An 11,036-nucleotide genomic window follows, 5' to 3' on the forward strand; every position below is an offset into this window, starting at 1 on the left:
TTGGATTATTTATTATTATTTGTCAGCTTAAGAGCAAATGAATCCAAATCAATCAGGTGGCAATAAAATACCTCTATTTATTCTTTCTTTTGGGAACCATACACAGAGAACCACAGTGCACCATAAATTTCACATGTAGGCAGCGATATGTAAACATAATTAAATCATCTACTGCAGTAAGCTGCAATAGTGCTCATGACACTAACCGCACACTTAAATAACACATTAATAAATAAAGATTCTGGTGGCATTACAGTGTCAGGACTTTCTATAGAGTACAGTGTGGTGACAACAGTGCAAAAATCAAAGTGATGGAGTATGTACACAGGACTGTGGTGCTGCGAGTCAGCTTATGTCTTTTCAATTCAATGAAGCAATCCCTGCTGTATTGTTACACTATGACTTTTGAGGTTCCATGGTTTCTGACACGACAGCTATTCCTAAATGAAAAGGTTGCAGATGAGGGGATGAATAATGTTTTATGATTTTATATAACCTGGAGCCAAAACATTTGCAGAAGGCTTTGTGGAGCTGCCAAAATAGCATCAAAACTTTCATTTCTGCTTCACACCAAAGTCCATTTCCATACTGGTTAACCACAATCTGTCAAAATGAGAAGTGCTTTACCTCTGGCTGCACTCACCATCTCCTCCAGGAGCCTTGGGTGGCAACTACAGTTTCTAAAGTCTTATCTTGAACATTAACTTACAGAGGCAGTGCATTGTCATACCATACTGTAGATGACACAAAAGCATATTTAAGGAGTATTTTAAATAAACACTTCAATTAACTTACATTTCTTTCAGGTAGCTGTGAGCCAATATGATACCTACGTTTGGGGCAGGGATCATAACAGTGCATTTTTTTTTAATGGATGCTAATCCAAATCTTCAAGTTTAGACATGATGAGTGCATGATGAGGAGATAACAGACCAACAAGATCAGGTTCAGCTCCCATTGTTGATTTTTCACCACAGATGTGTCTCCCTAATCTCTGCGATCACCTGGCTGGCTTTCTGCAACGCCTGCGGACAAGATTAAAAAAAAAAAACATGCACTGAAATGACCAAAAGAACCTCAACTCATCGGGGAAACACAGCAGACTACAAGGTGGGCGTCTGTTACCTGTAGCATGTCGGCGGCCTCCTTGCGCCGCTGGGCCATATCCTCCGACTCAGTCAGCAGATCATTGAGGAGGCCAGATTTATACAGCTGGCCAACAAGCTCGCTCTGGAGGCTGTCCTTCACATGGTTGACCAGGAAGTGCATCACTGCCTTCGGCACGCTGTGAAAGAGGGAGAGGAAACAGAGCGAACAGATGGTTGAGAACAAGGCGGCAAGATGGCCTGGTGATTGTGTTATCCCCCAGATGGAGGGGCTTTGGTTTGACCCACCAGGTGGCTGCACCTGTTTAAGTATCGAGCTGTTTAAGTACGAGCTACGAGTTTAATGTGAGGTGTTTAACTCTATTGAGCTCTAGGGGGACCTACACCCAAACAATACGGCAAAAAACCCCATTTGTTTTCCTCTTTCAGAGGAGAAACCTCTACTTCTCTAATTGTAAACAAATCTCACGAAATGACTCAAATCAACAATGTGTTAGTCCATCGCTCAGTTCTTTCCAGCTTCCCCAGACTGTGTGTGGCACTCAGCCCCAAGGCCATTGGTTTCTATTGAAAATGTAAATCTTTCAGTTTAAAAAAAAAAAGTCTAGCAATTTTCTAAAACAGTTTGGCAGTGTAGTTTTTAGCAAACATTACTCAAGCAGGAGGAAAAAGGCTATTTGTTGGGGACTATTTTCAGTTGCAGATTGATATATATTTGGTGCACTAGTGAGTATTTACAGCAGCAGCAGGATACTGTGTGTGTGTTTTTGGACAATGGAGCTCTACAGCACAGAGGTTTAGCTATACAGACACTTGTTAGGAGGATCAATTCCTTGTTGTTGTTTACAATTAAAAAATATTAAATATGACCAGAAGAGCGAGCTGCCTACCTGTCCTGGATGTTCTTGCGCACGATAAGGAAGTACGACTTGATAAGGCGCTCGATGACCTCACAGTCCCGCTGCTCACGTGACGATAGCTTCCTGGCAACTGGCACGGGCTTGAGGTGAGGGGAGAGAGTGTTTTAATTAGTCGTTCAATGAAAAATACTCCTAATCTCCCAAATGAGTGAAACTGATTGAGTTACCACATCGAGGAGGTTGACAGCTCCTTTAAGGGGGCTTCCGGGTCCCGAGCCTGGGGCCTCCTCTCCTTTCTTCAGCATCCCCCTCCAGTTCCCTGTGCCGTCCTGCTCACCTTGGGGCCCTGCTGTTGGGGCCTGCGGAGCCATAAACATGACCAAATCAGAAACGAAGAAATTTGAACCCTTACCACATCAACCAGAGCCCAAACTTTCGCTTGTCATTAGGGTTCACAGGGACAGGACGGTTAGGGTATGTAGCATAATAACCCTGACAGGATCATATGCAGGCGAGTGCATAAAAAAAGAAACATTCATAACTGAGCACAGTAAAGCCACTGACAGAATTAAATTTCTTTTTTTGGAGATAAAATTGGATGGACTCCTCCACTGCTCTCAGAGAATGGAAGTGAACTCAACTATTAATGCACCAGTTAAACTGAAGACATGATAGGCACGGCAGTAACCATTGTCACTCCTCTAAAATATGCATTTTTAGAGGAGTAGAGCTCAGAGCAGCTCGGATAGATGGTGCACAGCGGTTAGAAAATCCATCATAAAACAACTCCTATAATCTAAGTAAAAATAGACGAGGCAACCAAAGCGTCAAGAGGTTGGAAAAGAAAATAGAGGGAGGAGGAGGTATTTTCTCTGAGACAGGTGGACCAACTTTGGGGAAAACAGACTCTGCAGAAAACACAACGGTTGTTAGTGCATGTCCACACAGGCTGAGGAAGAGCGAAACAAGAGCACAGCATCAGCAGACAAAGATCAGAGTGCATGCCAGCAGCCCATGCCCATCCATCCATCCATCCATCCATCCATGCTCCATCACCAGCCCCACAGCCAGCAAGGCACAGAGCCAGCGAGCTGCGTATGTGCCCACCTTGGCACCGTCCATGACTGCTCCAGACGCAGGGGGCTCGCCAGAAACCACAGTTGGGCCAGCAGACTAGCAGGAATATGAGAGTGGGGATGGAGAGAGAAAAAAAAAAAAAAAAAAAAAGCACTGAGAAGAAATGTGGAAAGACAGAGGAAAGGAGGTTGGCAGTCGAAAGTCATTTGAGAGGAGGAGAGGGGACTTTCTGAGAAGGAGAGAGAAGATGTGGGATAAAATTCCTCGATGGAAACTATCCGAAGCATTTGGTTCACAGATCCTCATCCTGCAATTAACACTGCGTAAGTGGCCTTTATACTGGGGACGCTGCAGACTGCAACTCGATATTATAACACACTGTGTTAGATTTCAGAATAGTGGTATTTCTTTTACCTTATCCCTGGGTACTGCAGTGGGCAGCTCTCTCATCCTGTTTCTCCTTTGCTCCTAAGAACACACAAAAACAGATGTTGGCAAAATTATTAAAACTCCAACACATCCTAGGAAAGTATGTAAGATCTTTTACTGGAAATCACACGGTGAAAGAAGTTACTCTACTTTTCAAAGAAAATGCTTTAAGCTCTACCAACCACTCTGGTAATTAAAAGCACATTTCATCATTTAAAGGTGCAGTGCGTAGAATTTAGTGGCATCTAGCTGAACAGACTCGGCAGAAATGGAATATAATATTCATAAGTATGTTTTAATTGGTGAACAATCACCCGAAAATAGGAATCTTGTGTTTTCGTTACCTTAGAATGAGCCCTTTATATCTACATGTATCTACTCTTCCACAGAGCCTGATATTTTTTGTGTGTAACATGTATAAATCCCAACTTTTCAAAAGAAAAAAAATTACAGAACGTAATGATACACAAGTTGGTTCCTGCATAATAAAATGCAATTACCTAGAATAAAGTTTCTGGCATCCCTGTAGAAGCAAAGGTGTAATGAAATGAAATATCTGTTTGAATTTATGTGGTTTGAATTCCTCTCTTAAATATCCCAAGCGGTTATTTAAAGTTTTATTTGTATTTTTTTTTCTGGTTTCACAAATTCTGTATTACAGCTTCTCAAATTCTGCCCTGAAAAATTCAAGTCAGGTTTATAAATTCTGATACTTACAGCTTTTATTTGCTTCCATACATTTCATACTTTTTATATACTTAAATAATTATTAATCAATACATATAATGCCTCTCCTACCTACAGTATCCTATCTTGTCTCTTTATTCTGCCAGAAAAATATCTGTATTTTGGGGGCATTTTGTTGTGAGTACAGACCTCTATATTGTTATTCATGACCCCACAAGCATCTGCGAAGTCTGGGTGCTTAGTGTTGATGTAGGCCAGCTCAATTGCAACCAAGTTATGGACCTAATACAGGAAAAAAAAGGACAATTAAAGTCATCAAACCAGTATTCAAATTAAAAGTTCTCAATAAAGCACTGCAATCTAAAAGATGTTGACTTCCGGACATGAAAGCATGCATACAAAAAAGGAGATAAATGTGATGGTACCATCTCATTTGTGATGGGCAGCCTCTTCCTCAGGAGGGAGGTGACGACTTCCACAATGGCCTCATGCAGCTTAGGGAATCTCTGCAGCTCCTGCAGGACAAAAACAACATGAATATGGAAGTCTGCGTGAGAGGGGAAGATAAAATACACATGGTCCTTTCTTTGACTGAGGAGATGTGAGCGGAGTTGATTGCCTGTGTGCTGTAGTTGCTGCAGTGCTGGATGATCCGCTGCATCTCCTCGTGGACCAGCTCCACGCAACGTAAACTGGGCTCCTCCAGGCGTTTCACCTGCTTCTTCACCAACAGCTCGAAGGAAACCTCGGGCACAAACAAGGATGGACGTGGGCCCTGATGTAGAGGAGGAGAGGTAGGAGGTTATCGATTACCCAGAAGAACTTTTGTTACGTGAGCAAACACCAAAAGCAACAGAACATCGTTGGTAGGAGAAACTTTAGTGTCCCTAATGATGTCATGTTTACATAATGCACCAACACTCACTGTTGCATTCCTTATGGCTGTTAGAATATCTATGGTGCTGAGTCCTCCCAGAGGATCCACTGACTCCAATGTTCTGCCAAAAGTCTCGTGGAATATGTAACAAATTCTGGCTCCACCGCACCTGAAAAATAGCAGCAGGGGGATATTAGTTGGCGTGTGAACCCTGTGGTGTACTCTCCTGTCAGCTTTTCCTTCACAGAGGCTGTGCGTGCCTCAACTTACAAGTTGTATCATATTAAATGATGAAACCAATGCAGTTGTTTTGCTCATTTTCACTGAGCTGGCTCAACAGCATCACCATGTGGCCATGCACCGGCACTGGAACTCACAATTCTGCCGTCTCGATGTATTTGGCCGTGCCCTCGATGGTGTTGCAGTACTCTGTGGCGAACTTGGTGATGAGCTGGAGCAAGGTGGCACTTTGGTCTTCGACTGGTTCGCCGTAGCTGCTGAGCAGGGACTGGTACTGGGCTGCCAGTACGTTGATCCGTGTCTTCAGTTCAGGGAGACAGTCCCGGATGTGATGCATCAGTAACCTGACATTGTGATAGTAAAGGGCAGAGGGTTCTGTTTGTATGCAGATATGTCAAATTAGATTCTGAGCTCTGCATTGTCAAGCTAAATATTTGTTTTTTTTAAATAACAAGACAACAGCAATTTCTCTGATGGCTGACCAGGGCTGCTTCTGACAGTCACTGATGTTGACAGATGATGTTGCCCTGGTAACATGTCCATACACGCAGTATAAATATATCTGTGTCTTACTCTTTGTGCACTGACTGACCTGGAAAAATTAAGAATTAGATATTCTTTTTTCATTACAAAAGGCTGCAGGGATGTGGTTCACACAGGGAATTCTACCTATCCAGACTGCAGACTCATTCATTCAATTAACACGACTTAACAAGCACCGCTCTGAAAATGACATACTCATAATAAAACACGTATTATTCATAAACTCTTCTAATTACAGGTCCTGGTCTCTTCTGAAAGGTAATTCTTTGGAGTTTACTATCAAAAAGTCGTAACTGGTCTAAGTGAAACTGAAACAGATGTACAGAGGCACAAACATGATGAAAATATGTTTTTTTTTTCTTGTCTATTTTTCAAAGTGTTGATTTCTTTCTTTTCTTTTCTTTTTTTGATACTGGGATTTTAAAATGGTTCCCACCAAGAGAAGCATGAGACTTTGTCATGCTAATATTCATTTACCTGTTGAGGGTTCTTGCCAGGTATTTGGTTCCGTTTCTATTGGCAAGAGATGGATATTTCTTCTGCAGGAAAGCATGTTCATCCCGAATAGCATCAGCAACAGTCTTCTTATTGTTGATGTCCAACTGACTCCTAAAAGTCCAAATACAACACAACACTGACATTTAATGCTGGGCATGAGGAAAATAAAAATAAATGTCAGGATATACAGAAGACCATCTTACATTATTCATAACTGTCATTTCATTGTAACTTATATTAGAAACACCCCACAATGTGATACAGTGATAAAGGATAAACAACACACACTGATATATCAGCCACCATGTACCAACAGTGCACTCATATCTACCACCTATCTCTATTATTACACACTTGTCTTCATTGTGAATAATGGATTATTTCATAGTATTTATTGTACAATGACTGTTGTTTTACAGACCTGTTGACTACTCCAATGAGGCCCAGTTTGACAGGAATGACTCTGCCCATCAGCACATCCATAGCATCAGTGCCGGCGTCCATAAGGTCCAGCTTGGTCACCACAGCCAGGGTCCTCCGGCCTGGTTAGCCGCATTGGTTCAAAAAGTTCAGTTTGTGTCAAAATAAATGGTAGAAAGTCAGCAAATAAAGGTTGATTAACACTTGACCTGTGTTCTGTTCTGTAAAAGTGTACTCCCAATAGTGGGAAAAAAATCAAACTGTCATAATAGTTTTGGAAAATATCTAGTTTTAGTTTTTCTTACCATCAGGGTCAACCTCCCGGGCCACCTTGAGGGCCTCTGAGGTGGCCATGTCTGTGTTAGCGGCCGTGACAGCCAGGATGATGCAGTTAGGGTTAGAGATGTGCTTCAGGATTAAATCTCTAATCTGAACTTCGATGTCCTTAGGCTGATCACCCACGGGCACCTGAAGGGAACAGTACCAGTTAAAGAAAAGACACAGTACATCTCAATTTGATTCGTTAGAAACCGTAGCTGGGGATTTCTCAAATTAACACATGTTCAACCGGAGGGGAGGAACTAATGAGGCTGGAATCAAAGCCTGCGTACACTCGGGCTTTGATGGTACACGGTTTAGAAGCATCAAGCCTGAGTTAATAATTCCCTGCAGTCTACAAATATCTAATACACAAAAGCACCAACCAGACTGGGATATTAACACCAGTGACCAGGCATATCTTGCTTTTTAGGCTTTTTGTGTGTTTTTTAATGAATAGTTGTATCTTTTAAAAAAGGAAGTGTTGTATAACAAATTTCCTGAGGGGTCTGAGATGATCAAAGCCTTGTCTTGAGGAGTAGGAAGTGGGGAGTGCAGCATGTATTACCTTAGTGATTCCTGGCAGATCCACCAGTGTGAGGTTGACAACGTGAGGAGAAAATATCTTCAGATGAATGGGTTCATCACTGATTCCCTGCAGACGAATAAGAAAGAATAGATGCACACTGTGTATTGAACAGCACAGTACTGTTTTACAGAACAGAAGTTAAAAAAAAAAAAAAACATTTAAAAATCATTTCCGCAGAGCACAATCTTTTTTTTTTTGTTCTACTGACTGTCAATTCCAATGATAATAACAATACTTTAGGTAATATTTCAGTTCTCTTGAGGCTGTTTTTGCTAAGCTGGCTGTCTCTTAGCCCCGCTTTGTGCCTCTAATGTGTGAGAGTTACATTCCAGTCATGGAGCTAAGCAATTTTTTCCGAAAGATAAAAACCCAGTGATGTTTGAAAAACCTGCAAGGTCATTTAACAACACTCATCACTGTTCTGAAGAAATTCCTCAAAGACTTTTCTAAAATTCAGTTTGCTGCATATTGAAAATAAATGATGTTTGATCTGTTTTATAAGTTTCAACTGTGTTTCCTATCCAGGTAGCCTCCGTCTTTATTTGGATTAGGAAACAGAAATGTGTTAAAAATCTTTTGTTTTCATCCAGCAGAAGGAATATTTCTTCATTCAGATGTTTAGAAGGTATTTGAGGATTCTGGAAATACATTCAGAACAGCAGTGAGTGTTGTTAAATGACCTTCTGAGTTTTACTAACATCCCTGGGTATTGATCTTTTGGAGAAACACTGTGTTTTGAATGTAACACTAAAACATGGGAGGCACAAACTTGGGATAGGTGTCCTCTATAGCTGGCCTAGCATGGCTACGGGAGGACGAAAAGTAAAGCAAACATGGTTGACGCCTGACAATAGTAACTGGTGTGGGGAAGAAGGCAGCGAGGTATAATGTTGTGAAGGAGGGAACAAAACTAGAATGCTAATTCAGGTCTGCTGGGAGTATTCTGACTTCCAAGCAGGTAGCTAACACAGTTCCCGCTCTGAGACACTCACTCATGCTACTCAGAGAACTGGAGTTATGCAAATAACCCAAAGTTTTCTCTGAATCACCCTTCAAGCACCTGCAGGATATAAGATGCTATAAGATGAAGTTCTCCAGACACCTCGAGCCCTCAGCTACATGTCAAAAATGTTGGTGTGATTTTCCACTGTGGCCTCAAACTCCATAATCATATACGCTCTCTGTTGTAAAAGCCAGTTTTCTCAGCTCAGAGCTATTTCTGAAGGAAAGCTTTTCTCACATCCTAGATTTGGAAAAATGTTATGTATGCTTTCATCTCATCGAGACTAGATTATTTTAATTCTCTGTACATAATGTGTGTTAGTCACTAATCCTTGGTTTGCCTGAAGCTAACCCAGAATTTGCAGTTAGGCTCCTAACTGGCAAAGAAAGAAGGAACATACTGGCTGCTGCTGTAGTTGCCTTTGTTTTATTTACATAGCTTTGAATATGATCTTATTATTTAAAATCTTCTCATTACTTCAGCTCTCCTCCACATCACCAAATCATCAAACTAAATCCTTCTGTCAATCCCATACACTTGTCTGAAGAGTAAAGGTTCCTGCACCTCTATTGAAAATCAGCACCTACATTGTTTGTGATCTGCAGCTTTTGGTTGTGCAAATGTAATGTTTCATTGTGTTTCATCTTAATCACAATTTCTCATATTGTTTTGTAGGAAAGGAATTCTGTTAACTTCTTTTAAAGTGCTTTATAAGTAGTTGAGTTGTTTATCATACCAGACAGCAAGCAAACTGATACTGGACACGTTTTATGGGAATAATATGTGTCATAGATTTGTCATTCAGTCATTTTTGAGTTCCTTGCTTAACAGTAGGGATGTAAGCCACATGTGGTGCAGTAAATCTGGTATCTATAGATTAGAAAACATACAGAAAGACCTCTCCATCCTCCATCCATGTCTCACCTTATTATTCCCTGATATTCGCTCTGTTTCATTTTCAATTTCTTGCCTGATTTCATCGAAATCTGTGTAGATCTGCACAAAGACAAAAACATTATTAAGAACAGCAAGACTTTATGGTATTAATTAAATGTTTTGTATCACAAAAATTCATACCTTATTTTTGGTGTGTAGAAACTTCCCCCACTCTTCACCTTCTCTGTCTGAGAAACACAAGAAAACAGTATGTGTCAGAGTTTACACTTAGCATTCCTGAGGTAGGAAAGCACAGGTGTTAAAATACAACTACTCTGAGCAGGAGGCTAACGTTAGGGCTCGACTAAGCATGGACGACTGACAATAGTTACTGGTCTGAGGAGTGTGGCAGCAAGAATGACAGCTATAGTGTTGTAAAGGAGGGAGCAGAACTAGAATGCTACTTCGGGTTATTTACATGTGAAGACACCTGTGCAATGCACCTTTATGAAGCACAGTGCTTTTTCACACCCTGGCATCTGCAAGTGATCAGACAGTGACAGAGAAAGAACACAAATGGATATTAATTAACTGGAAATCATAAATGATGGGCATGTTCCCCCCATAGATGTGTGTGGATGGAAGAACCCCAAAACAAACTGCTGGGGGGTAGTTGATCGGTCTGAAACTCTGCTCAGATTAGAGGCATGTTAGCGCCTACCGCTGTCATCATTCTTCCTAGCATCACCAGGATCCACGTTGACCAGCTGGAGGATGAGAGGTCGCCTGGTTACGATGCCGGTCCCACGGGGCAGCAGGTCCCTGCCCACCAGGCTCTCCAGCACAGAGCTCTTACCACTGCTCTGAAGACACAAAATACAGATAAAGACATGAGTTAGATGTGGGATAAACCAGGAAGGACTTCCTTATCATGCAAAACTGATTTCACACACAAGGCCCTGATATACAGTAGAGCTGTGCACCTGTCTTTTACTCAGCAATGACCTGGTTGTGGATCTTAAAATAGGACTGATTGGAGATGATCAAAATAGACTTCACTGCCACTGCCAGTACTTTGCAAATAATGTCTGTAGCAGGCCACCTAAACATGCAGAGCTGCTTCCGTGTAGCCTAAATTCATTTTAGTAAGTGAATATGAAGTATTGCAGTAAATGTTGCCTTCCAAGTATGTCTCCTCTAATAATGTTGTCGTTATTTATGCATTCAGGTTATCAGGCTAGCATGACAGTCGCTCAAGATGCACACAATCACAGTATTTTACCTGAGTCCCCACTACTGCTATCTGCGGCAGCTGTATAATATCCGCGCCCACTGTGTTAAACACATCCTGAAGCTTGTTTATAACAGGAATAAGAGCCTCCATGCTCACGTTTTTGAGAATTAAAAAAAATTTAGCAGCTAATTTCGTGATGGAGCCAAAGTCATTCAATGTCCCACCGACACCACCATTGCAACAACACCCAATGGGTAGACTCTGTGCGGTGCTGGGAGT

At 41.5% G+C, this 11,036-nt stretch overlaps 1 protein-coding gene across 2 annotated transcripts; it reads right to left on the reverse strand.

Moving 5' to 3' along the window:
* Nucleotides 1–52: 52 nt before the first annotated feature.
* On the reverse strand, nt 53–11,033 carry LOC122974864 (dynamin-1-like protein). Of its 2 annotated transcripts, XM_044342889.1 has the most exons (19): nt 10,806–11,033; nt 10,245–10,386; nt 9,725–9,771; nt 9,572–9,643; nt 7,624–7,710; nt 7,043–7,205; nt 6,739–6,859; nt 6,297–6,428; nt 5,414–5,620; nt 5,085–5,205; nt 4,779–4,934; nt 4,585–4,674; nt 4,349–4,441; nt 3,458–3,511; nt 3,074–3,139; nt 2,194–2,325; nt 1,997–2,106; nt 1,126–1,285; nt 53–1,025 (listed from the first exon to the last, which is right to left on the reverse strand). In XM_044342889.1, exons 1-19 carry the CDS (start codon nt 10,905–10,907, stop codon nt 969–971), a joined length of 2,112 nt encoding a protein of 703 aa, XP_044198824.1. In that variant the 5' UTR covers nt 10,908–11,033; the 3' UTR covers nt 53–968. The 2 variants fall into 2 exon arrangements, with proteins under 2 accessions (XP_044198824.1, XP_044198825.1); XM_044342890.1 differs by lacking the exon at nt 3,074–3,139 and having other exon boundaries at nt 10,806–11,032.
* Between the last annotated feature and the right edge of the window lie 3 nt (nt 11,034–11,036).

This window comes from Thunnus albacares, chromosome 23 (genome assembly GCF_914725855.1).
Source record: "Thunnus albacares chromosome 23, fThuAlb1.1, whole genome shotgun sequence".
NCBI lineage: Eukaryota > Metazoa > Chordata > Actinopteri > Scombriformes > Scombridae > Thunnus > Thunnus albacares.

Coding starts and splice junctions, on each gene's coding strand:
- LOC122974864 (XM_044342889.1), bottom strand. CDS start 10,907: ATGGAGGCTCTTATTCCTGTTATAAACAAGCTTCAGGATGTGTTTAAC. Junction 5,621..6,296: donor CTGGCAAGAACCCTCAACAG/GTAAATGAATAT, acceptor TCACAATGTCAG/GTTACTGATGCATCACATCC. Junction 4,935..5,084: donor CAGCCATAAGGAATGCAACA/GTGAGTGTTGGT, acceptor CCTCTACATCAG/GGCCCACGTCCATCCTTGTT.